Source organism: Astatotilapia calliptera, chromosome 6, assembly GCF_964374335.1.
Source record: "Astatotilapia calliptera chromosome 6, fAstCal68.1, whole genome shotgun sequence".
NCBI lineage: Eukaryota > Metazoa > Chordata > Actinopteri > Cichliformes > Cichlidae > Astatotilapia > Astatotilapia calliptera.
In genome coordinates, this window is record NC_137427.1 from 20,412,444 (window position 1) to 20,438,671 (window position 26,228).

The 26,228-nt window shown below is 42.4% G+C and overlaps 2 protein-coding genes across 3 annotated transcripts; one reads left to right on the forward strand and one right to left on the reverse strand.

Moving 5' to 3' along the window:
• Positions 1 to 1,194: 1,194 nt before the first annotated feature.
• Positions 1,195 to 15,723, forward strand: wdr19 (WD repeat domain 19). Of its 2 annotated transcripts, XM_026170945.2 has the most exons (36): positions 1,195 to 1,331; positions 2,311 to 2,402; positions 2,498 to 2,563; positions 2,679 to 2,804; positions 2,998 to 3,113; positions 3,216 to 3,331; positions 3,960 to 4,040; positions 4,226 to 4,338; positions 4,437 to 4,610; positions 4,891 to 4,961; positions 5,079 to 5,251; positions 5,545 to 5,665; positions 5,756 to 5,862; positions 5,962 to 6,078; positions 6,308 to 6,463; positions 6,846 to 6,993; positions 7,116 to 7,320; positions 7,726 to 7,885; positions 8,316 to 8,426; positions 8,608 to 8,717; positions 8,804 to 8,861; positions 9,183 to 9,329; positions 9,762 to 9,844; positions 9,940 to 10,023; positions 10,107 to 10,253; positions 10,706 to 10,830; positions 10,969 to 11,078; positions 11,167 to 11,235; positions 11,304 to 11,381; positions 12,649 to 12,745; positions 12,840 to 12,964; positions 13,662 to 13,743; positions 13,842 to 13,992; positions 14,098 to 14,221; positions 14,319 to 14,395; positions 15,175 to 15,723. In XM_026170945.2, the coding sequence occupies exons 1-36, from the start codon at positions 1,326 to 1,328 to the stop codon at positions 15,293 to 15,295; spliced, it is 4,047 nt and encodes a 1,348-aa protein (XP_026026730.2). In that variant the 5' UTR covers positions 1,195 to 1,325; the 3' UTR covers positions 15,296 to 15,723. The 2 variants fall into 2 exon arrangements, with proteins under 2 accessions (XP_026026730.2, XP_080158573.1); XM_080302447.1 differs by lacking the exon at positions 2,311 to 2,402 and having other exon boundaries at positions 1,208 to 1,331.
• A 592-nt stretch (positions 15,724 to 16,315) lies between these two features.
• Positions 16,316 to 25,878, reverse strand: rfc1 (replication factor C (activator 1) 1). Its single transcript, XM_026170944.2, has 23 exons — positions 25,753 to 25,878; positions 24,348 to 24,494; positions 24,185 to 24,260; positions 23,576 to 23,671; positions 23,195 to 23,481; positions 23,029 to 23,100; positions 22,820 to 22,897; positions 22,389 to 22,730; positions 22,165 to 22,278; positions 21,893 to 22,072; positions 21,455 to 21,559; positions 20,601 to 21,024; positions 20,386 to 20,498; positions 20,163 to 20,277; positions 19,771 to 19,859; positions 19,387 to 19,524; positions 18,597 to 18,692; positions 18,252 to 18,505; positions 18,038 to 18,155; positions 17,662 to 17,807; positions 17,343 to 17,556; positions 16,913 to 17,095; positions 16,316 to 16,822 (listed from the first exon to the last, which is right to left on the reverse strand). The coding sequence occupies exons 1-23, from the start codon at positions 25,753 to 25,755 to the stop codon at positions 16,727 to 16,729; spliced, it is 3,486 nt and encodes a 1,161-aa protein (XP_026026729.2). The 5' UTR covers positions 25,756 to 25,878; the 3' UTR covers positions 16,316 to 16,726.
• Positions 25,879 to 26,228: the final 350 nt, after the last annotated feature.

Sequence of the window (26,228 nt, forward strand, 5' to 3'; positions counted from 1 at the left end):
CCCTACGATCCGGCCCAGATAAGCAGAAGAAGAAGGATGGATGGATAATAACAATTTTTCATGCCATTTATTGCAGTTGATTAGAAAATCCTGTCAGAACTGAAATGAATTGTTTTCTCTCTCATGCTATATGCAATGCTCACTTTCTACCTGTTTTTTAAAATAATGTATTAATTATATTCCCAGAGCAAATGAAATACAGAGAGACTTTATGTTGGGTGATTTAGCTTTGTCCATTGGTTCAACAAACTTTGAAATCATTTTGAATCTGGACAATGATTCTTGATTGTGAAGGAGATCCTTCACAAGAGACAAGGTGGAACATTTAACTTCTGTATTTTTCATTGCACTTTTAACTGTAACACCCACTCACTTGTCGAGCCCTGATTAACTCACGCTGATTTTATTGTTTGGACTTCATCATTACAAGATCACATGGGCAGGTAGGAAAGCAAGAACAGTCCTCATCCTATTTTTGTAATATAAGCGGACAATTATATAGTGGAACATCCACGATGCATATCAATATACAATTGTCATGCCCCTAAAAGTACAGCGTATTTACGCTACTTAAATATGCTACATCCAGATGAACAGAATCAATTTTTGGAGATTTACTTACCTTGATGATTGAGCCTGCATCAAGACGGACAGCGTATTTACATTGTGAACAGGAGAACTTCCACAAATAATCCCCTATTTAAAATAACTTATAGTATAATTTGTGTGTCCTTTCATGTAAAAATGCCTGAACACCTTACACACTACTTAAAATGACTTACTCACTATTTAACATTTCTTAAAATATAATTATTTGTCTTTTCCTGTAAAGCCTTAAATTATTCCCTCTTATTTTAGTGCATCCACACCGTTTGTTGCATGCTATATGAAGGGCAACCAGTACATATCTGTTCTGAGATAATGCCCAGAGCATTAAAATTATTTGCTGCCAAAGGCTAAATTCACATGCGGAGAGACATATTTCAGTTCCTTCGGCTTTCTTCGGTGTCCATTATTTAGTAATCTGTGTTTTATTCTGTGTATTAAATATAGAACAAATCCATATTAAACAACACCCACTGTTAAATATGAGACCTCCTCTTTATCTTTTACATCTTCTTTTTACAGTGTTTGCTTGAAACCTGTTGATCGCTCTCATCTGTACAGAACCTCATTGGCTGCTGACTGTTGCCATGACAGCGCCAAACCGCAAACGCTTCAGAGTGAAGGATTGTGGGTAATACATACACATATCTGTAAATCTGAGATGCTTTGAGAAGTGAATACCTGTCCTTTCCAATATTTAACGACAAAACAGCATCGCGATGAAGGTTTGTACCAATAAATTAATTTTATTTTCGTTCACTCATTCCATTCGTTCCACACGTTTAGCTGGATGCTAACTGCGTTTATTCACCTCCTAGAAACCAAGCGTTAGCCAAGTGTTAGCTGAAGACAGACTGAACGTCGACCAAAGTCCACTAAAAATGTGTGTTGCGTTGTGTATTATCCAATAATCGAACAAACGGGCTGTTTTGGCAAACATAGTCACAGTAATGATAACAAAAATCTCTATACTCACAGCTAAAATAATATTACCCATAGCACCTTTCTCCTTTGTCACCCGTCTTTTTAAACAGCGTTTTTTGTGCGTTTTTGTTAAAATGTTTTAGGTTGCTGAGCTAATCTTTGTAATGATAACGCAGACATGAGTTTAAGCTAAGTTAAAATAAGTTAGTTGTCACTTTTCTGTTTTATAAGTAACTTCTGCGGGTGTATTTTGTTGCATCCAGTACATGGGTATGTTGTACACCTAGCTAGCTGGCACATGTTTTGATATACTTTGATTAAGGAGCTTTCTAGACGATGCTTTAATATGTATTTAGAAGCAAATAAGATGAAACTTTACGTTGAAGTGGCACTCCATAAATTTAGTACTGTATGTCTCTAAGGTTGGGGCGCTAACATGAAAAAATAACTTAATTGAATTGCTAAAACTTATGCCAGAGAGAGACTTTGAACCTCTCCAAAAATTCATCCTCCCCATACATAAGTGGCTTTGAAGACCGTGGGGTGTGGACAAATAGGTGAGAAATGTGAAGTGATACTAATCAATAAAACAGATTTATTTGGGGAAACAATCAGTTACCAGGTACCCTGAAAAATTTAACTTGGATACATTTTCTTGGATTTGACAAGAAGATGATGAGCGACTCCCTTTTCTGGCTGTGTTATAATGCTCTTCATTTTGACCTATAAAATTGGTAGAGTGGGAAAAACAAACCTATAAGGACATGTTTAAATCCACAGAGTGTTTTTGTACTTGCTGAAAAAGCCTGGGCGGGATCTAACCTGCTGTACAAGTGGCAGAAAAGCCTTGGTAATTATATCGCTGTTGCAGGGTGAGTATGCCTTTTTGATTAACAAAATAGCTCTGAGAAGGCTGTGTAACAGTCTGCTATTTGTCTTCGACTGAGCTTTATTTTCAATCACACAGACAGGACAACACAGTGAAAATATTTGATCGACATGGACACAAGTGGACTGAAATCAACCTTCCAGGGTAAGTGTGAGAAAATCACTCAGATTCCAGTTTTGTGTCATCTAACAGTTTTAGCTGATTACCACTGAATGTTCAGGTTTTCTTAATAACTTCCTTTCTCCTCTTTCTCTGTAAGACGCTGTGTGGGGATGGACTGGGATAAGGATGGGGACATTCTGGCAGTGATAGCTGCAAAATCCAGCTCCATCTTTCTCTGGGATGCCAGTGTCAGTAAAACATCCCAGATAGACAGCGGTATGAGGTACGACCATTTCAGAGGGAGAAAATAAAACCCCATCATTCTACTACAGTTAATTGCTGAATAAGTGATGCAAGTGTTAGTCATTGCATAATTTCACTGCAAATATGTTTTTTTCCCTGTTTCAACAGAACACTAATCTTGAAATAAGTAAAGCTAAACGTTTTGTGTTCTCATTGTTGATGGTTTCAAACAGAGATCAGATGTCTTTCATCTTGTGGTCAAAGACTAGCCCGCTGTTGGCAGTCGGAACAGTCAAAGGAAACCTGTTGATCTACAATCAGCAGACCTCACGCAAGATCCCTGTGCTGGGTAACACACAACACAACTGTATATATAATCTTGGATGGTTTAATGGTCTTTAGTCTGTTCTGTAATATTGATTCTCTGCCTCCTTCTCTCCGAACTTGATAGGCAAACATAGCAAGAAGATTACCTGTGGCTGTTGGAGCTCCCAGAATCTGCTGGCTCTGGGGAGTGACGACAACACGCTGAGTATCAGCAATCATGAGGGAGACACCATCAGACAGGTAGTCAAATACAGTAGTGTGCAAAAATCTTAAATCAGCCCTCATGTCTTATAATTTTTTTAATGTTCTTTAAGAATTGTTTTCCAGTTTTTCTGAAGGTCTTTCAGAGTTTTTCTTTGGACATTTGCTGCTTTTTCACTCATTTTCACTTCAGTCTGTGCTTTGTTTGTTAAGCCATTTGATCAAGGGATCATTCAAGCCTAAAGAAGGCTAACTCAAAGTGTGAACCAGTGTTGATTCTTTACATAACAGACAGCTTAGCAAGCAGGCAATTTTAAGTTGTATCTTTAGGCATTTTGTTACTATACGCCTGTGACAAAAACACATAATTTCTTTGGTTGAATCTGTAAAAAATGCCAAACATAACACAGTGTGACAGGCATAATGTAATAGTACATAATGCACAATAATACATAATAGTATTTTTGCACCAACAAGGTGATTCCCAAAGAGCAGACCTGTTTGTTAAAGCCACATCAGAAATGGATTCAATGGAAGGGTGGATGTTAAGTAGCTAGTCAGGAAACAGGGAGAAAAGGCTGAGGTACGCCAAATTAAATCTGAACTGGACTAAAAATCAGTCACAGCAGGCCTTAATGACCGAGTGTACTTTCTGATCTTTTGCCAGACAACAGTTCGCGGTGAGCCTGCTGAAATTTATTTCTCGGTGATGAAGACGGATGAAAGGTCAGCTCAAGGAGAGAGCACAGTGAGTCTGCTTTCTGCTAGTTTCAAATTGAACCTGTACTGGAGATGAATTTTAAGAAGGTCTGTTTGAACATGACAGCTGGGATTTGCAGAAAAGTTAAAATCAATTTTTCTTATGAAGGGGATAAAAGGTTTAGGATGTCTGAAATGTGTCATGGAAAAAGTGCACGTTATTCCACCCTTCAGGTGAGTGTTTCTGTGGACAAGAAGATACTGATGCTTTTCAACATCAACGACCCTGGAAACCCAATAGAGCTAGCCTTCGAGCGTCGCTATGGAAACATTGTGTCCTACCGCTGGTATTGCATCTGTTCACACACACAACAAGCTTTGGTAATCACGCTTGAGTTATTTGCAGTAAAACGTGTTCTCTCGCCATCTTTGTTGCACTGTGTAGGTATGGTGATGGGTATATACTCATTGGTTTCTCCCATGGATACTTTGTGGTCATCTCCACACACATCAGGGAGATAGGATATGAGCTCTATCAGGCTCACAACCATAAAGACTGTCTCAACAGCGTGGCCATCTCCACAGCACTGAACAAGGCTGCGTCTTGTGGGGACAACAGGTACGCAAAACACCACCACTCTTCAGAATCTTCGTGTGATGTTAAAAAAAAAGTGTACTTTGTTGGTTTTTTTGCCCCACAAAAATCCAGAGAGAGAGGGAATGAGCTGTGTCACACTTATAGCTGTAAAGATGGACTCAATAGTGTGGCCATCTCACCAGCATCAAGCGAGGATGCACACAGACTTTCAATAAAGCAGCTGGGCTGCCATTTCAGTGTTGTTTATTTTTTTTTAATTATTTGTAAATGGGAAAAATCTAACCCTGTGCTTCTGCTCCAGCATAAAAATCCACGAGCTGTCAGATCGCAAAGATATCAGCAGTATAATTCAGCTGGATGATGAGAATAAAGGTGAGGCTGTTGTTTTTGTTTTGTTTTGGGGGTGTTTTAGGGGTTTTTTTCCGCCATCCAGATAGTCCATCTTACATTCTTCAATCACTGTGGATCCCGCTGTGTCTCCTCCTACAGGTTTGGATCAGCTGAGCTGGACAGATGACGGCCAGCTGTTGGCACTTTCCACACAGAGAGGGACGCTCCATGTCTTCCTGACAAAGCTGCCCATTCTTGGCGACAGCTACGGCACCCGGCTGGCCTACCTCACCTCCTTGCTGGAGGTCACTGTCTGCAACCAGGTGGAGGAGGTAAGGACACACACAAACACGGATTCTCTTATAATTATCATCAGTTATTATTCTGAAAAAACAAAAAACAGCAGAGATAGGAGAGTGGCTTACTGCTGGCAACAAGATGAAAAATAAAACAAGAAAATCAGCAAAAAACAACGAACTCAAACAACTTGGATTAAAAACCGGGTTTTTTTTAATAGAGTCGAGGGATTAGTGCACTCATACAGGCTCACAGCAGCCCTTAAACAGAGGAAGGATTTCTTTAAATATGTAATATGTAATATGAGAATCTGCTGCTGTGTTTTCAGGAGAGTCCAGTAACGATAGAAGTGGAAGTAGAGCCCACATTCATTGCAGTGGGACCGTACCATGTGGCTGTGGGGATGAACAACAGAGCCTGGTTTTACGCCCTGGTAGACCAGGAACCAGGTGTGTGTGTGTTTGTGTGTCCAGTGAATCAGGTTTCCAAGAGTGAATCACTGCCCTTCTACGTCCCTGAAATGTCTCTATGTGTCTCAGGTTTTAATAAGCTGAAGGACATCGAGTATTTGGGGACAATAGCCAGCATGTGTCTTAACTCTGACTACGCAGCAGCGCTGTTTGAGGGGAAAGTCCAGCTCCATGTGGTGAGCCATCTGGTGACTGATCACCGAGCAGGTTTCATCGTTTTTTTGTTTTATCTCATGAATAAACTACAGGCCTCCGTATATGTGTTGTGTTTTTAGATTGAAGGCAAAGATCAGGACGAGAAGAAGCAGATGAAGCTTTTTCCAGACAATGACAGAAAAGGCCGCATCCTTTGCCACGCCCTCACTGCTGATTTCCTCTACTATGGCACTGATGTGAGTGCGATCAGAGAAAAAACCCCACCTTTGTACAAAATCTACATGTCATAGTTATATGAGGGGACATCAGTATAACACTGTCAGTCATTAAATATATATTTTTTATCTTTAGTTTAATTGTGTTTTTCTTGTCAGTCATATTTGTCCTGTTTCCCCCTCAGTGTTTTGTTTATTTGTTTGGTTTTTTGTCACTTGCTAACATCACTTGAATTTTTGTTTTTCTCAGTCTGGAAGTGTGGTGTCTGTCCTGGTGGAGGACTGGGAGACAGTGAACAGCTACAGCCATTCAGTTGGTGTGAGGAAAGTGTTCCCTGATGTTATTGGCACTCGACTGGTGTTCATCGATAACAAGAACAGCGGCTTCCTGCTCTCCCCTGCAAACGTCAGTGATTTTTAAAAGTATTAATATTCACCTAAATAAAAAAGCACATAAAGTACCTGAGCATATTGTAGTGAAACTTTATAATAAGATAACTAATATTTCATCAAGATGAATGTCACTGTGTGTTACATTTTGTGGTAGTAATAGAAGCAGCAGACACCACCATCTGTACAACACCACACTGGGTTTTAAATCAAGCAATCAAGATATGATTGAAGTGCAGTCTTTCAGCATTAATTTGGGGGCATAACGTCTTTAGAATTACAGTAACATACGTGTGTGTGTGTGTGTGTGTGTGTGTGTGTGTGTGTGTGTGTGTGTGTGTGTGTGTGTGTGTGTGTGTGTGTGTGTGTGTGTGTGTGTGTGTGTGTGTGTGTTGCAGGCAACAGAGTCCTGCTTTGAGCTCCCCAACTTCTCACCCACCATCACAGGAGTGCTCTGGGACAACTGGCATGCAGACAGAGGGGTGTTTGTAGCCTATGATGATGACAAAGTCTACACCTACGCCCTGCATAAAACCACCATCTATGGTAGGGGGATGGCACCACATCACGGGGCGGTAATAAGAAGGTCACATCAGTGCCCACATGCATTCAAATCTACTACAGGTGATATTTTTAAGTGTATTTCCTCTCTCTGTGACTCTGCTCAGGCCCACAGGTGGTGTTAGTAGGGAGCACTGCGCTCCCCTTTTCCCAGAAGCCTCTGCTCTTTCACAACGGTGAGCTGACCTGTCAAACGGCGAGCGGTAAAATCAGCGAAGTGGAGTTGAGCACACACTCATTCCTGAAGCGCACGGCGACAGACTCATCGGCAGAGCTCAGCAGGCAGCTCGCCCAGGCTCTCATGCTCAAAAGGTCAGCGATGCTGGAAACACTGAACTGTGTGTGCTCCAGGTGGAAAAGGCCTTAAAGTGATATCGCTGTTGGTTCACATGCAAATGTTTAATGTAAGGAATGAATTTGTCCCGTCTGCAGTCGGTTTTGCTTTGCGCTGCTTTGAAAGATTGTTATGAAGGAAGAGATTAAAGTTATTAATTTGAAACATTTTTACCAAACTTCATTTTGATATAAAAGAAAGCATCTGAAAAAGCCACTCATCCCTTTTCACTGATTTACTTTTCTTACCCGCTTTTACATTTTCACTCAAGATAAGCAGTCTGTTAACTTACAAAATTGCAATTTTAGGGCAGCCAATGACGACTTTGATGGAGGCGAGAAGAACCGTAAAGGACTTATAAATAACATAATCTTCCTGTCCAGGTTCCACGAAGCCTGGGCTCTGTGCAAGTCTGCAGGCACTAATGCAGACTGGGCAGAGTTGGGCAAAGCCTGCTTGGTCCACATGGAGGTTGAGCTGGCCATCCAGGTGTACCGCATGAGTGGCAATGTCGGCATGGTGCTGTCTCTGCAGAGCATCCAGGTATACACACGTTTTCCTGATTAGACATAATCTCACTGAAAGTCCTTGATTCTAATGTGTTTTCATAAAATGATTTTAGCATTAGATTTTTAATATGCTATTTGGGTATGTGTTTATTTTACATTTGTTTCTGTTTTTTAATTATGCTCACATCCCTCTGTATGTTTGGTTGTGTTGATTAATTTATGATGCCATCAACCTGCCAGGGACCACGGATGTAAAGTAGCCTGTACAGCTAAATCTGGCATATTTACTAGTTATGCTCCCATGTTAATTAATATGCATTGTCCCTTTTAAATAAACATAAAAATAATTTGTGTGTCACAGATTCTTCCTGACAGACATCGTCTCTGTCTGTTCTAATTTTAGACTGGTCCACTTGTTTCCTCTCTCATTTTCTCTTAGTATTTATGTCATTCTCTCTTTCCAGGGTACAGAGGAAATGAATTTACTGGCAGGACATTTGGCCATGTTTCTGGAGGACTACAACCGGGCCCAAGACCTTTATCTGTCCTCGAGTTCCCCAGTCGCTGCTCTGGAGGTGTGTTTGCGTCTGTGTAAACATTTAAGAGACTGAAAATTGACTCCTTGCATTTTTTATGGTGTCACATGCATAAAATGTTAAGCTGTTCATTACAATCATGAGATTTTACTGCATGCAGAACATCTGTAACGATAATATTGTTAATGTGGTATTGTGTGTGTGTCTTTGTGTGTATTAGATGAGAAGAGACTTGCTGCACTGGGACAGTGCTCTCATGTTAGCCAAGAGGCTAGCAGAGGATCAGATTCCCTTTATATCCAAAGAATATGCTGTTCATCTAGAATTTGTGTAAGTGTTTACACACACGGCACAGGTTTAGTACAGACCTGATTTGTCTACACTCTCATTAAATGTCTCACTCTCTCTGTTTGTAGTGGAGATTATGTTACTGCGTTGGCACACTATGAAAAAGGCATGACCCACAACAGCAAAGTAAGAGAAATCTCATGTTGACGATTCAGTTTTTTCCTTTTAAGGGATGTTTGTGACTTAGTGTTATTTTTTTAAGTGTTTCATAGCTGAAAATGTCACCTAGAGTCTTATCTCCTGCTCACCTTCTCCCTGTATTTACAAAGAGGACACTTGAAGGCAGGTTGGAGGGTCGCTGTACATCAAGCACAAGTTACAGATTACAGATTATATTCTTTCTATTTGTTGCACAAGATGGCAGTTGAAGGTTCTAGTCAGAGGTGAAGGAAATAAAGCAGTTTTGTGTTTGTAGCCATTTTTCTCATTTTCCCCCTCTCTGGGCAGTTCCAGGAGCACGATGAGGCGTGCCAGGCAGGTGTGGCCAGGATGTCCATCAGGATGGGTGACATCAGGAGAGGAGCCGCTCAGGCTATCCAGCACCCGAGCAGAGTTCTCAAGAAGGAATGTGGGGCCATACTGGAGAGCATGAAGGTAGAGTCAGCCCCACATTTTTGGCAGACATTTCCACCTAAAAAAGCATCCCTAAATTTAGTCAGTTACAGCTTGAAAACCATGTGACCAAAATGAAAAACCTCAGGCTCCACGGATAAGGGACATCTGTGGGAATTTAAAAATATAATAATCCCTGATGTCCCTTATCCGTGGAGCCTGAGGTCCAGGGGAGATTTGACAAACTGGAGCAAAAATTGAGTGTGAGTAACAGCCTTGTTGGAGTGAGTCTCAGCTGCGTCTCTACCAATTTTATAAGCAGAAATGTACACAACATATGCTGTGTATATTTTAGTCAAAGTCTGTCTTACTTTGTTTGTCAGACTTTGAAAAATGGAGACGACTGCATTTACAGATCAGAGGTGGTGTGTCTTGTTCATATCTTCATCTGTGTGTGTTTTTTCTTAATCACAGCAATACTCTGAAGCTGCTCAGCTCTATGAAAAAGGACAGTATTATGACAAAGCGGCCTCTGTCTACATTCGCTGCAAAAACTGGTGAGGCAAATATGAACAAACCCTGACTAACATATCCAATCTGCACGTTTCTCATCATCTTGGTTGGATTTTACTATGTTTTGCTTCTTTCTCAGGACAAAGGTGGGAGAGCTGCTTCCAAATGTCTCTTCTCCCAAGATTCATTTGCAGTATGCAAAGGCCAAGGAGGCGGATGGCAAGTAGGTTGTTAGTTTGTGTACCTGTGGCTGTGATGTGTGGATCGCTGAAAGGGAACCTGACGTCCTGAGAACTGTGTGCACAGATACAAGGATGCGGCACGAGCCTACGAAAGCGCGAAGGACTGGGACAATGTGATCCGCGTGCTACTGGACCACCTGAACAACCCAGAGGAAGCTGTTCGCATCGTCAGAGAGATGCAGAGCATCGACGGAGCAAAGATGGTTGCCAGGTAGGATTTTACTGACCTTAAAATCCAACAAATAACTCACTTTTTTAACATTTACTATAAAAGGGACAGCTTAACAAATTAAAGGCACTGAGTGTACAAAAACATTGGCAGTACCGTGTTATTTTATTAGTGACCTCTTGAGATTGAAGGTTGGATAACTGGTGCCTGATACATTTGCATTCACAAAGCTGCAACCAATGACTATTATTACTATAGATTTAGAGAATTGAATGTCTTTGAGGCCTGTAAATGTTATTAACAGGTGATGGATGACAGTTAGGAGGATCACAGTAGAAGCTGGGAGTAGCTGTGGTTCAGTGTACTTGATGTTTAAAGGCTTTAAGGATTCATTCCTGTTAGGGTTGGTGCTCATTAATTTTCTGTCAGCTCTGTTTGTTTCCGCTTGGTGATTTATTTATTTTTTTCCATTTGTCTGTTTGTGTGCACCCCAGGTTCTTTCTGCGGTTGAACGACTATGGCTCAGCCATCCACTTCCTGGTTTTATCCCACTGCAACGACGAAGCCTTCCAGCTGGCGCAGCAGCACGGACAGATGGAGGTCTACGCAGACATCATCGGTCAGCCTGTTTCTGGAAATGTGTTTCCCTTTTGCAGTGTTTGCTCGAGGCCTGAGCTGTTTTCTCTTTGTGTTATTCTGTTTCATTATGCGTAGTTTTCACTGTTGTTTCATGGCTGGTGGGTTTTGTGTTCATCAGGTTCTGAGGCGACGCAGGAGGACTATCAGAGCATCGCTCTGTACTTTGAGGGAGAAAAGAAGCACCTGCAGGCTGGCAAGTTCTTTCAAAAGTGTGGACAGTACAGCAGAGTAAGAGCGATGAAGTCACTCATCAGTCATGCTTAGTTTTATGACTCCTGTTATTCAGACGGCTCTTTTCTTTCTGGACAACTGTCAGGCGCTGAAGCACTTCCTGTTGTGCCCTAACTCTGAAGACAACCTGGCGATCGAGATGGCGATTGAGACGGTGAGAGCTGTGAGCTAAAGAGTGTGTGTGTGTGCGACATTTCTTTTATTGATGTGTGTGTATTCCAGGTTGGCCAGGCCAAGGACAACTCTTTGACCAATCAGCTGATAGATTACCTGATGGGTGAAAGTGACGGCATGCCCAAGGTAACTGGATCACTAGAGCCTTTAGTTTCAGGTTGAACTCAGCAAGCATATTCTGATTATTAAATTATTGTTCTGCAGTATTTTTACATCCTTTTCTCCCTGTGAATATATTCTTTGTAGCGCCTTCAGTGAGCAGCTGTAGTCGTGAGTTTTCTGTTTTTTGATGTAATATTAAAAAGGACCCAGAAGATTTAGACTTTCTTCACAAATGTTGTGTTTCAAGAGGTAATGGGACAGCAGATCTGTGATTAGAGAGCAGCCGGGAGTTTGTTTGACAGATTGTCTGTAGTAAGCATTACTTTGAAAGACTGAAGAAGAAGATTTTCAATACTGCTGAGGCTTTCTTGTTTTAACTCTAAGCACTTGAGGCAGTTTTCTTATGCCTGATGGTTAAAATAGGTGAGTCTCTGCTGTAGAAAGGTGTTATTTTTTTTCCTGCAGTCAGGATGGACCATCACTTGCATAATGTCTGATGACAGTTACAGTGGAGCTAGTATGTCAGCAGATAATATTTTTGAGTGTTAAACTCTAAATAAATTAATAAATGCCTGTGTTTTGGTAACAAATGTTGCTGACTGTGTATCTGCAGTATTTTCTAAGCTTGCTGATATATCAGAGAAAATTTGCACATGAGCCATTGTTAAGAGAAAGTGGGCAAGTGTTTGCTATTTATTCTCTCATTTCTGTTTGTTGAATTTTTAGTTTAGTTTAGCTTTGCAAGACTTTTATGTGTCAGTATCTCTTGCTTTAAATTATCCACTGTCCATTTCCTAAACCATGTGTCACGTTTATTGGGAGAGACCAGGATGGACTAGATTAGAAATGATACACTGGAAATACACTGAGATGGTTTGGATGTGTGCAGAGGAGGAACTGTGGATATACCAGACAAAGGATGTTGAAATTGAGCTTCCAGGCTGGAGAAAATGACAGAGACCACAGAAGATGGCTCATGGATGTCGTGAATGGGGATATGCGGAGGGTTGGTGTGGCAGATGATTACGTTAGGGATTGGGTGAGAGGGACAGAGATGATTTGCTGTGATGACTTGTAAAGGGAGCAGTTGAAAGTGGGTGGGTCCCAGGGGAGTTAGAGCTGTCCCAGCTGTCACAGGAAGCCTCTGATAGATGGGTCACCAGTCGGGCAAAGACACAACTTAAACCGGATAGTTTTGCAGCTGTTACTGTTTTATGCAGCTAGAGCCCTGAGTAAATTTGAGAGGGAAACTTTTTAAATCTGTTAGTTCATGTTTCTCTTTTCCTCCCAGGATGCAAAGTACCTGTTCCGGCTGTATATGGCCCTGCAGCAGTACAGGGAGGCAGCTCGCACTGCCATCATCATCGCCAGAGAAGAGCAGTGTGCAGGTGCAAACAGATTCACACAAACATATTTATGTGTGGGCAGCAACAGCACAATAAAACATGCTTACTTCCAATCGTTTGTGTGTAACTTCCAAAGGGAACTACCGTAATGCCCACGACGTGCTGTTCAGCATGTACACAGAGCTGCAGGCTCAGAAGATTAAGATCCCTGCTGAGATGGCCACCAATCTGATGATCCTCCACTCCTACCTACTGGTGAAGGTGAGTACAGCACACGTCTGTCATGCAGCTGCTCGGACGGTCTGCAATTTCTGTCTTTTTGGACAATTGTAAATTTAAAGCTGAGGATAGAAAAACAACAGCAAATGAAAGACTGTAATACAGAGTAAACCCCAACAATCAGATGATGTCCTTTGAGCAAGCATCTGGTGAGAGTGGGAATGAAAAACTCCCTTTTAACAGGAAGAAACCATAACCAGGCTCAGGGAGGGGCCGCTGTCTGCCTTAAAGGGTGGGAGGGTTGGGATAAAATGAGCATGTCCTAATTAAAAGATTTTAGTAGATGTTCCAGATGGAGGCGGAGTCGAAGGCTGGCCATTATCGACAGGGTCGACTGTGTTGTTTACATATAAAACTACAAATACAGACTTATTTCTTACCTCTGTGGGTCCATCAAAGGGTCCTGGACTGTTTGACTCTTAAAACTATGGTTTGACCTTTTCAGCACGATCCTGCTATTTCCAAAGTATAAGAATTACATTCGTTATGTTCTATTACTGCCACCTACAGTGTACTGTATTTCAGTAGTCTTTTTAAGGTAACAAATTGTGCTCAACATATTAGCCTGTAATTATCAACATTGCAGATGTGGATAAGTTTCAAACAAAGTGCTCCTGATATTGTCAGAGCTCACACAAGCACCTTTTTGACTCCTGCTTCTCGTTGTTGTTACATTTAGATTCATGTAAAGAGAGGAGACCATTTAAAGGGGGCACGGATGCTCATCCGCGTCAGCAACAACATCAGCAAGTTTCCTGCACGTGAGTCAACCCGTCAGTCCGATTCACATGATGGCTGATAAAACCTAAACGCTGGTGAAAAGCCAAAAACTCATCGGTGTGTGTTTGCGTGTGGGTAGATGTTGTTCCCATTCTGACGTCAGCAGTAATCGAATGTCACCGCGCTGGACTGAAGAACTCGGCATTCAGCTTCGCTGCCATGTTGATGAGACCGGAGTATCGCAATGACATCGACACCAAATACAGGAAGAAGATTGAGGCGATGGTTCGGTGAGTCCGTGTGATCCTTACCCTCTTCATCCATCCTCTGCTTTATCAGCTCCTCTTGCCCATTCTGCCCCTGACTCCTCATTTTAATTCCCATCTGCACCCTAGTCGCCCGGATAAGTCTGAGCTGGAGGAGGAAACTACTCCGTGTCCCTTCTGTGGCTTCCAGCTGCCGCAAAACGAACTGCTGTGCATTTCCTGCAAAAACAACCTGCCCTACTGCATCGCCACGGTACACAGGACGGCTCGCTCACACACTGTGATGCTCTTCACCAAGACAGACCCGTATACTCTTCATCTGATTCTCGATCCATCTGCTTCTTCCTCAGGGTCATCACATGCTGAAAGAGGACTGGTCCATCTGTCCTCATTGTGAATTCCCTGCACTGCACTCACAGTTCATCCTGTAAGTGGCACACTCACATCTAAAACCATAGTGAGCAGTTCACCAGCAGTGGGTGAACTGGTTTCCCTGTTGACTATTTTTGAACATGACAGAGTCAAATTTGTTTTTGTTATTTTGCCAAAAGTTATATTTTTATTGGAGCGCTGAATACTTTTCCACCTTTATCAGTAATCTTAGTAATCTTAATGTTCACTTTAAGAGGAAGCTTCTCTTATTTTAAACATTAGAGTGGTCTCACCTCCTGAGAGTGAAGCCATCTACACTGTCAGCATTTCATTGATGTTTAACAGTGATTCATACGGGACAGACTCGGCACTTTATTTCCAGTTTTGATGCGTTCATAAAAATCTAAAGCGTGTTTTTAAATCGTTTATGTTATGATCTAACAAATTGAAATTTAAGACGATCCATAACAAATGGTGAGTAATATAAAGTTTTTACCGATTTCCTTGATCTTCACCTGATTCTCACCCAAATTAAATGAGCTCGAGCTGTTGTTGGCATCTACATCGCATTTGCAGAACAGCACATAAAACCATTGAATGGTCACTTTGTTATTCTAGTTTATGTGATAGAAAGTTTTCAACGCCCTTTTTTCAACAACTTTTTATCTTTTCAAACAAACAGGAAAAACCCATTTAACCACTTCACCATGTCTTTGTGCTAAATAATGTTAAAAGTACTCTGGCTGTATTCTTTCTCACCAAAGAGAAGCAGAATCAATTAGTGTAATTAATAGAAATTTTAAATGTTCACGTGTAAACTGAACTTTGTTCCAGGTTGCTGGAGAGGGAGACATCATGTCCTATGTGTTCTGAGAGTCTGAGTGCCAGTCAGGTGATAAAGATCTCCGACTGTGCAAAATACCTGCAAACCTACGAACCTGATGAAACCCAGTAAAAGTACAACAGACATCAACCAGAGGGTGGGTGGTTGGGTGTGTGTGTGGGTGTGTGTGTGTGTGTGTGTGTGTGTGTGTGTGTGAGAGAGTCTGAGAGAGAGATATGAGGACAAGTAAGTCACAGGTAGCACATTTGCACTTTGCTGTAGTTTGCAGAGCAGGAGGCTGTAAAGAGAGCGGGTCTGAGCCGTATTCCGAGGATTCAACATCAACTAGGTCAGCTGCAGCGAGCTGGTGGCTGAATTTATTGTGTGTGTGTGTGTGTGTGTGTGTGTGTATATAAATGTATAAAGATGTCCAAATTTCCCATTTTTAATATGGTAGTCCAGTGTGTTTGGGGGAGGGGGGTCAGTAAATGTTCTGTATTCATGTTTCTAACAAAATGTGTATTTTCAATAAAAATGTCGTTTTTTTTATTATTAAGAAATTCTATTTTATCACCATTGGTATCAAAATTGTGCAACAAGCTCATTTCCAGAGCTCAAGCTGAAACACTTGAGATCTCTTTGTGTCTCTTTCAAATTATAATCAGTCACTGCAGTACGACGATACACCGAGAGTGGAAGAATTTCACCTCTCCTCTGGGTTACTGTCTGAGCTTACTTCAGATTTTCTTTCAATTATCATCCATGTAATTCTTGTTCAGGGCTCTGTGAGGCAGCTGTTGTATAGAACTTGGGCCACAGTCCAAAGACATGCAGTTAGTGGGGTAAGGTTAACTGATGATTCCCCCTGCAACAGACTGGTGAGCAGTCCAGGGTGTATCCCACCTCTCACCCTGTGGCAGATCCGATCAAAAGGGCAACCGTTTAGTCACCACAATCTGCAGTTGCTCACAGCTGAGTCTGTCCACAGTTGGATGCTTTTTCTGTTGAGTCGATTTAATGCAAGTTTGCTCGGCTATCGTCAGGATGGTGGTGCATGAGATAAGCCCTCTTGTTGGATCCTCAGAATATTTAACATTTTTCAACTATATACAAATATAGACAAATTGTTCAAATAAGTCACTAGGCAACACATTTCTCTATTAATACTCGTGTATTTTTGTTTGGATTTTTTTTTTTTTTTTTACAAAATTGCAATTTACAGGAAAAAGAAGCTGTGCTGACTGCCGAGCAAAAGCATTTCTGTACTGTAGTTGTAGAAAAAGAAACAGTCCTCCAGCCAAAGTCGCATTATCAGAAAGAGTGAACGACACTCCTGATGAGACACGTTCCTACAGAGATGTACAGACATGATGGTGGTGGAGCGAGAAGACTACGCACATCATTTGTTCAGTATGGCGAGATTTGGAGTTAAAAAAAAACAAAACCAGGTGCGACGCTCCTCAGTCTGTATTCAAGTGTTTAAAGGGACCAGTTTTACTACTTTGGATAGATACAAGTTCAGAGAACATCACCAGTCCAGGGCAGCTAGTTTTCTTCCTCGGGTCATTTCTTAGCCTTGCCTTTGCCCTTGCCTTTGCCCTTTCCAGAATCCTCCTTCTTCTCCTTGTTTGACTCCTTGGTGGGTTTGGCCTTCTTGTGCTGCAGGGAAGAACAGGAATGCATGTGTGAGAAATATACAGAAAGGTGAACTTAACACTTATAATGATCCCAGAGCTTGAATGCACTCACCTTAATCATAGCGTCTGCTTTGAGCCCCTCTCCTTCGTCTTCAGACTCCGGATCTTCCTGGCTTATTTCCTCCCCTCCCTCAAAGTCTCCTCCCCCACCACGGCGGCCTTTCTTCACCACTTGCAGGGAGTATGGCGTTAGGTGGACCTCTTTATTGTATGTCCGTGTAAAGGCGGCCTTTACCTGGAAGGTGACAACGACAGGTGTCAAAAGTCGCTGGTTGTTGGGACGTAAAGACATCCAGTTCTGTTCTCATGAGTCGCAGAGATTGACGAAGCAATTTGAGATCATTCACGTCATAACTTTGGTTTTAAAGGTACTTTTTGTTATTCCCTTCTGTAGATTTTTAACATTTTCACCACCACCAGGGGGCCTCAGTAGTAGCGGTCATTATCAGTAGGAAAACTTTTAAATGTTGCCACCTCCTCACCTTGGAGTCCAGTTTGGAGTAGGGGTCGGGCTGTCCTCCCCAGACGCTGATCTCCATGATGCTGTCCACGTCCTCCTTGATGAGCTGATAGTCGTCCAGCAGCTGCACGGCTTCGGCAGCGCCCTCTGCTCCGTGCTTCTGGAGTGGATTTAGAATCGCCTGTCGCAGGTAGTGCAGGTAATCCAGGTTGACCGCCTGTTTGCTGCTCAGTGTCCTGAAAAGAGCCAAGCAGATAAAATAATTCAGTGTTGCAGCAGCAGTTTGAGCTCAGCGATGTGTTAAAAGCATCATTTTAAGACGATAAAGAAGAAACACTGACTTTAAACCCATGTGCGAGGACAGCTCCTGCACGATGCGTGAGTGTTTATTGGTCGAGGAGTTCTTGCCGAGCCAGCTGGGGAAGATCGGGAATTGATTCATGTAGCCTCTCATGAGCTCGCCTGGTAACACACTGGCATAAATGGCCTGCAAATATGCACACAGACACACACAAACACAAGAAGAAGTATGATCAGGGGCTTTCATCAGAGAAGCACCTGTGTATGCATCCCACAGGGAGCCTTTCATCAACGTTCAAGGCTCACTGAGCGGCTTTCTGTCCTGTTTTTCACGCTCTCATGATAGCAATGCTTTTGTGTGTGTGTGTGTGTGTGTGTGTGTGTGTGTGTGTGTGTGTGTGTGTGTGTGTTAGTTACCTGGGTGGGTAGCAGTGACCAGTTTTGTCCTGAGCGGATCCGTCTATCCACCAGATCGCCATCACAGATGGAGTCAGCCGTCTTACTGAGCAACACCAGGTGGGACTTCAGGTTGCCACTGCCAAAAAAAACAAAGCAAACGAGCAAATTTAAAATAAAAGTTTGACATCTTGGTCAATTTTACGCATGGGATGAAGCAGGTGGCCTCTCTCACCCTGCAGCAGCTGGGCGCACGTGCAGGTAGTTCTCCTGGACGAACAGCGGCGCCAGCGAGTAGTCGTGGAAAAAGAGGTCCGACTTGTCGATGAGGCTCATGCGGGCCGTCTCCTCCCCCGAGGCAAACACCTTCCTGCAGACGTCAAACGGCCCGAGCTTCATGTCCTTGCGTGCGCTGGCTGCGTCGGACTTGCACTGGTCGTACGTCATCACCTTGTCCTTGGCTGACCACATGCTGAGATTGTGGATCACCTGGAGAGGAAAACAGCCACAGTGGTAAGGAGGTAACCACAGGACACAACCATCTCAGGCTCGTTATGAGTTGACACTTTGATTTCTTTACCTGTCGGACATCCTGATTGGAGGCTAAAATGATTTCGTTAAGAGCTGGGGGCGGGATCCTGATTCCCTCCTTGAAAGCAATGGACATCATGGCTCCCTGAGAAATGAAGAAGTAAGCGCGACTGTCATAGATGCTGTTTGCTGTGGTTTCTCTGGGTGACTGAAACTCTAGTGTTCATCACTCTGTCACTTAGCACAAACCCAACTCCAAAAGCAGCTGGGACACTGGATTACATATAGATAAAAGGAGGAGGAAACGATTTTAAAACCTCACTGATAAAATCCACAATAAAAGAAAACACAAACACAGAAAACATCTCAAATGTTTAAACTAAGCTTATTTAGAATTTGATGGCAGTAACAAAAGGCTCAAAAGTAAGTGGTACTAAAAAGAAACATCTGGAGGAACATTTAGCAACTAATTGCATTAACAGGCAAAAGGACAGTGACATGACAGAGTATTAAAAATAAATCTTACAGAGAAAAAGGTTCTCAGAAGTAAAGACAGGCAGAGGCTCACCAATCTGCAGAAAACTGCAGAACAATTTCAGAATAATGTTCCTCGATGCAAAATTGTAAAGAGTTTGCGAATATTATCATCTACAGTTAATCTCCTCAAAAGATTCTGACAATCTGGAGAAACCTCTGTGCACGAGGACAATGCCGAAAATCTTCAGGCCCTCGCATTAAAAAACACACAAGTTTGTCATGCAAAGCTCTGATTAGTGTTTGCACATCTGGAAAGGCACCATCTATACTGAAAGCTATATACAGGACAGATGTGTGAGTACCTTGATTTGTTCCACTCGCGGTCTCTGGAAGCGGAGATCGAAGCAGTAGTTGGCCAAAGATCTAATCTTCTGGTGGTTCCGATCGTTGCACATGCAGATGATGGGGATCTTTGAATTTTTAATAAGGCCGATCATTTCCTACAGGAGCAGAAACACATCAATATCGAAGAAACAACAGAAATAAACCAATAAGCATGTGATCTAAAGGTCAGCTGGAGAGGTCTGAGGATCAGACTGAACTATTTTCTGTTGCAGTTGCTCAGTCGACCATCAACCAGCGCTGAAACCTGTGAGTGCTTATTTTCCACATTTCCCTAATCTAAAACTTTTAACTTATAAAAGTTAAGATCTCTACAGTCTGTAAAAAAAAATGCCGTCATTTACCTGAATTCCTCCGCGGTCCTCGTTACCAGCCATGCCGTCGACCTCGTCCATGATCAGCACGTGTTTACTGCTCACTGTCTGTGACGTGCCTGCAAAACGCCAAGAAACAAGAAGAAGGTTTAAGTGTCACTGATTAATCGTTTGTATGTTATGTTAATTTATTAAAAAGTTTGTCCAGCATGCACTTCATAAATATTGTAAAAGCACAGCCAGAGTTGCTGTTTAAGAAAAAGTGGAATAAATGAGCTCTTATCTACTTTAATGGAGAAGTCACTGCTGTACGAGAACAACAACCACATCTGTTTACCTTTGCTGTTTTAATAACAGCCTGTGCACAGACTGCGTGTCATTTTTAATCACTTGTATAAAAGGCAGCTGAAAGCTGGAGTGACCTTTGTAGAAGTTCTCTATGCTGGTGTTGTTCAGCGACTCGGCGACGACCTCCTTCAGGCTGTTTTTGCTGCGAGTGCAGCTGGCGTTCATCTCCACATAACTGAAGCCCAGCTCCTGCAGGACGACACACAGACGCAGTGAACGCGAGGCTGAGATTAGAGCGGCGTGCTCAATACGCACACAGACTGCTCACAATAAATCTGTGTGTGTTTTCACGCTGACCTCGCAGACCAGGGCAGCCGTGGTGGTCTTTCCCACCCCTGGCGGGCCGGAGAGCAGAGCGGCTTTGAATCCTGAGCCATCGTCTTTCCCTCCAAACTTACCAAACCGAGCCGCTGCATAGAAGAAAGCAGAAAAGAACACACGCAGACTTCAGCACAGACGGGTTTAAAAAGCTGAAATCGACCAAAAACAAATCACGTTCAGTCTTCTGCTACCTGCTGGTTTGCCGCTGCCGTGGTTTTTGTACCAGTTCTGCAGCCAGCGCAGCAGCTTGTTTGCACAGCTCTGGTCCCCCTGCTGGCCAATCACAGCCTTCAGAGAGCGTGGACGGTACTTGTCCACCCACAACAGGCTGCCACCCTCTTCTGTGGGTGATGGAGATGATTGTTCTGGGACAGAAGAAGAAGAAGAGGTAGCAGAGGAAAGGCCCAGCTCCCTTCGCGCAGTTTGACCCGAGCCTCTCCCGGGTGGAGTCCCACCGTCTCTGGTCTTGGTACTGCGGCCTTGTGCCTGTCCCGTCTTTGAAGGGCTCGGGGTGTGAGGTGATCTGGAATTACCCTTAGAGGGAGAGATCTTCTGGGCCTTCGGGGTGCTCTTTGAAGCCTGGCTTGGAGGCGTCTTGGTCTTTGTGGTTTTGCTCTATGTGACAAAAGCAGAGGGTATAGAAACCCAGCGGAAATGGGTAAAATTCATCTTTTAATGTAAAGCGTTTATTCCGGGAGCAGAAATGAGCAGCTGTGACACAAGATAAGTTTATTTATATATATATATATATATATATATATGTATATATATATGTATATATATATATATATATATATATATATATATATATATATGTATATATATATATATATATATATATATATATGTATATATATATATATATATGTATATATATATATATATATATATATATATATATATATATATGTGTATGTATATATATATATATATATATGTGTATGTATATATATATATATATATATATATATATATATACACTTTTTTAGTTTAACTGATGTACAGAAGATTGAATCATACATTACAGGATAATTTCAATACTGACCTCAGCTTCCGCAGCGATCTCATACTTGGACTTCTTTCCTGGTTTGGTTCCGATCAGCTCCAACAGACCGTCTTCGTCGAGGATCTGGGTGCCGAAGCTCTCCGCCTGAGAAACGCAAGAAACAAAACTATGGAGCAAAATGTTTCACGTGTGTGTGGGAAAAATAGAGGATAATAAAGAAAAAAGGAGCAATTTTTATTATCATTTTCTGCCATTTTTTCGTATCTGGAGCTCAAACTGTTTATCCTTAAAGTCTATCTTAATTTATTGAATTTCCTTATTTTCTATCATGTGTATTGATAAAGTACTCATAACTCACATGATCGGTGCTGGAACAGCTAATCCCTGTGAGATAAAAGCTCGGGCTTCAGACAGTTTTTTCTATTGATGTCAAATCCTTTAATATGGTGATGCATTCATGTTCAAAGAGATAATCACCTTCTCCAGCTTCGATGCACCGCTGTCTCGGCCCTGAATCAGGTAGGTGGTCTTCTTGCTGACGTTGCCCGTCACCTTGCCTCCGTAGCGCTCGATGAGAGATTTGGCGTCTTCTCTCTCCATGGACTCGAGGACGCCGGTCAGGACGAACACGCAGCCCTCCAAACAGTTTTCTGCTCCCTGGAAAACACAAACCACGCAGGCAGTAAAGCAAAGGCAGCGCAAGCTTGCTGGCCAGCTGAACGATGGCGTCTACAGCGAGCACAGGTTACCTTCGGGATTTCCTTTGAGCCCAGAGCTCGTGGTCCATCTCTGTTCAGGAAGTTCCTGTAAGCTGAAGAGTTGGCCTTCTTCTTCTCTTGGTCGTCAGGGCTTGTGCTCGTGCTCTGAGACAGAGGCAAATAATCTGGGTTTTAAATTGTTTGAAGTGGATATTTTTATCTATATGCTCAGGTTTTTTCTTCCTCTGATCTGATAGGTCGTCTGTGTGGCTCACCTCCGGTTTCTTGGGAGAAGTCTTAAGTGCGGTGGGCGTGGTTCCAGTTTTGGGGGTGAACGTCTTCTCTGAGATAGATGAAGCGTGGGGCTCCTTTTTGGGAGAAATTTTCATCTTAGTAGGGGTTTTGCTCTTTACCCCTTCGTTCTTGTCATCATCCTTTTTCTTCATCATGGCCAGTTTGGAGCTGGCTTTTACAGGAGCTGTGGTCTTTTTGGGAGACGGACTAACAACATCTTCAGACACGCTGGTCTTCGAGCTGCTCCCAGGGGCGGCAGCGTCTGTGGCTTTCTTTTTGGGGCTCGTGGTCAAGACTTGTTTTTCATCAGAGCCTTTGCGAGCCTGGATGGTTGGGAAGACAAAAGAAACAAGACTTGAAATAAACTTGAGAATTTAATTGCACAAACCTTTTTAACGCTTGCAGCCTTTACCTTCTTCGCTTTTGGCTCTTCATCCAGCATGGCCAGCGTTCTGGCAAACTCCTCATCCTCGTGGACCTGTTTCTCCAGCTGAGAGTGAAGCAGCAAAAACATGAGAACAGCAGAAGAGCTGTAATGAACTACGGGTCAAAGCCATCTGTCAATTTACTGAGCAGCTCTAATTCAAAGTCAAATAAACCAGCAGTGGCTGATCAGCCTACCTCCATGTCCTCTTCCATCTGCAGCTGCCTGGCGATTTCCTCATCGCTTATCAGGTCGTCTGTGAGAGTCGGCTGAGGAGTTTTTACAAAGGATCGTTACTGAGTCATGAGAGGATGAGTAAAAAAAACAAGGAAACACACACAGAAGTAATGCCTCAGTACTCACAGCCTTTCGTTTGGTGCTGGCTACCAGCTTCTTGTCCGAGCGCTGAACACTCGCGCTGCCAAAGTAATCGAGTACTGATGTGGGGGTTTGTTTGGACTGAGGGGGCGGAGCTGACTTTGGGGTGGAAGGCACAGGAGGAGATTTTGGTGTGGTTTTTCCCTGGGTGGAGGATGGCTTGACGGGAGACTTCCCCGACTGTTTGGCGTCCGCTTTTGTCGTTTTTGCGGCGCCGTTCTGTTTGGATTTGGAAGTTTTCTTCAAGGACTGGAAGTTGTCGCTGTCTGAGTCTACAAGCAGAAAAGAGAGGCCTCCTATCACGCGTTTATAAAAAAAGGACATTTTCCCTTTAACGCTGGGGTAAGAGCACATCTGAAGCATCACCTGTTTCAGAGACGTACTGCACGGGATCTTTTTTGTTCGTCTTCGCTTTCTCTTTGGGGGATTTCGACTTCCTCACTGGCTCCTCCTCATCTGAGTCTGAGCACAAACACAACGCATCACTAGAATCCTGCACAGAAACGGGCTGCAAGGCTCCAAGAAACTCAAAGTGGAAGGGATCATGAAGAAGATTAGGTGAGGAAGAATGAGCTGTGATTGGTCAGGAGCACATGTGAGACTGTTGAAAACTACAACATTTTGACCCTGCTAGTTCTTCTAGTTCTGAGGGGGTAAAAATTCAACTTTTATAGGGGGCTAATAATTCTGTCCTCATCTAAATCTACAATCTATTTCCATTCATCTTTGGATGAAAATATGAGGCTAAATCTTTTGTAAACTTTAGAAAATGTGTGTTATCTTTTTTTTTTTTTTTTTAAATCCAGATGCACAGTAGAGCCTGAGGATGCTGCAGGTCGCTGAGTCCCCGCATACATCTCATCAAACAGCAATAAACTACATTTTAAAGGAATGTATTTTAACAAATCCTTTAAAAACCTTAAGAAAAATAACAATGCTGTTACACCGAGACATCACTGTGGAGGAAATGCCTACCCGAGGCTATGACTGCGTGCTTCTTTCGTTTTTTCTCCCCATCCTTGCGTTGCTCCTCAGTTTTTTTGCTTTTGACCTACAGAACACGAAACCACAATAAAGCCGGATAAACAGGATGAAGAGGAACAGAGAAAGGAGACAAGGAGAGGGGGCAGCTCCTCACCTTGTTGGCCTCTTTCTTCTTCTTTTTCACCTCCTCGTCCGTTGACGAGGAATTCTTCTTCTTCTTCTCCTGTTTGTCATTTCCGTTCGGGGCAGGTTTCTGCACCGCAGGCTTAGCCGACGTCGGTGCAAAGAACCGCCTGATGTCCTGCACACACAGAAGAGTACAAACTGTAAGAATTACAGAATTACGTAAAAGGAAAAAACAGGGAAAAAAATCACTTTTATCAAAACTATACATCCTGACTCATAAAGTGCCTGGGAGTAGGAGCTACGAATGCAAAACTATTTCATTCTTTGACATCTCAGTGAGACTTTGTATCCTTCCATCCTATCCCATCCACATCTTTGCAGCTCAAGCACATGATCTCATTTTGCAAATTAGAAAAGATGAATTTCACAGTCAAAGGCAGCTATATTCATTTTTTCCCCAAAAAGTGGAAATCTTTTATTATTTTAATTATTTACCAATCTTGTCTGTAGACTAGCTCACTTATTTTATACCTATTTGTAGTTATTTTGGTTCCCCAATAACTTATTTTACTTAAATCCATTTTATTATGCTTACTCAGATACATAAATTAATACCGACTGGCCCTCCTTGATAATATATTCATACCCACTAGTTCCTCCCTATATTTTCCCTAATTGAATGAAGCCATCCTCTTCACTCTGCTGCTCCCATTAGTGGACATAACCACCATCTGTCACACCAACCCTCTGCATGTCCTCACTACATCTATGAATGTTCCCTCATCCTGTCACTCCCAGTGAAAATCTTAGCATAAGGACATTTCCTTATGCTAGGTTTTATGAGTTTACACCACGAGTCAACTTTTGATTTTACATCAGTTAATTTTGCTTTTTTTAAAAAAAACAAACAAAACGATTTTATCTTTAGTTTTATTTAAGTGAATTAAAATCACCTTATTGGCACCCAAACAAAAACAAACGTATTCAAAGTCAGCTCAGTCTTTTCACTCATGCCACAGATGTTGCTGCTTCACTGTAGCCTGCAGTGCAGCTGTGAGGAAGCATCTGCACCTGTGTGTGTCCTTCTACACCCACTGCTTTATGGTTTTCCTTTAAACTGTCACCCCTCTGCATGTTAGTCAGTGTGCTTCCACAGCAGACCGCACAGCTACACAAACTACAAACTGTACGCTCTTACACTTCACAGATTTCACCTTCTTCACCTGCTGCTCAAAGCTTCACCTGAACCAAAGGATTGAAGTTTATCCTCTTTAGCAGGAGCTAACTGCGCACTGCGCTTCATCATCATCATCATCAGTAGCAGCAGCAAGGTTTAACCACACAACAGCATCATTTCCTCCATATTTACCCGCTGTGTTTATGCACACAGGCTCCAGGTTTGAGTGAAAAAGCAGCTGAAATATGTCACGTACCATTATGAACGCGCTTTCTCGCTGTGTTGGTCTGTTATCAAAAAAAAAGTAAGAAAAAGCTTCAACTGCTTGGCGCGAAGCAAGAGTCCGCGGTCGCCTGGAAATGACGCTCCGGCAGCTGGTTGGCGTGCGTCACCGCGTCACCACGAGTACGTTTTTTTTATTCGACTAAAGAAAACCTAAATGTTTACAGATATGTCAAGATAAATAAATAAAAAAAAGTTTAAAACAATAAATAACAAAAATTATTTTTTTGTTGTGGTATAAATTAGCAGATTTTTTTTTTGCATTCATTTCTTATTGTGAAGAATTTCCGGTAAAATCTGCGCGCTTTTACCACTGAAAGCAATGAGCTGTATCACTGATTTGATAATGCTCGACTTTCATATCCATAATTGTAGAATTGAAAGTAAAATAAATAAATATATGAACTAAAATTAAACTCAAAAAATGACCACAATACATATGGTTTGAGC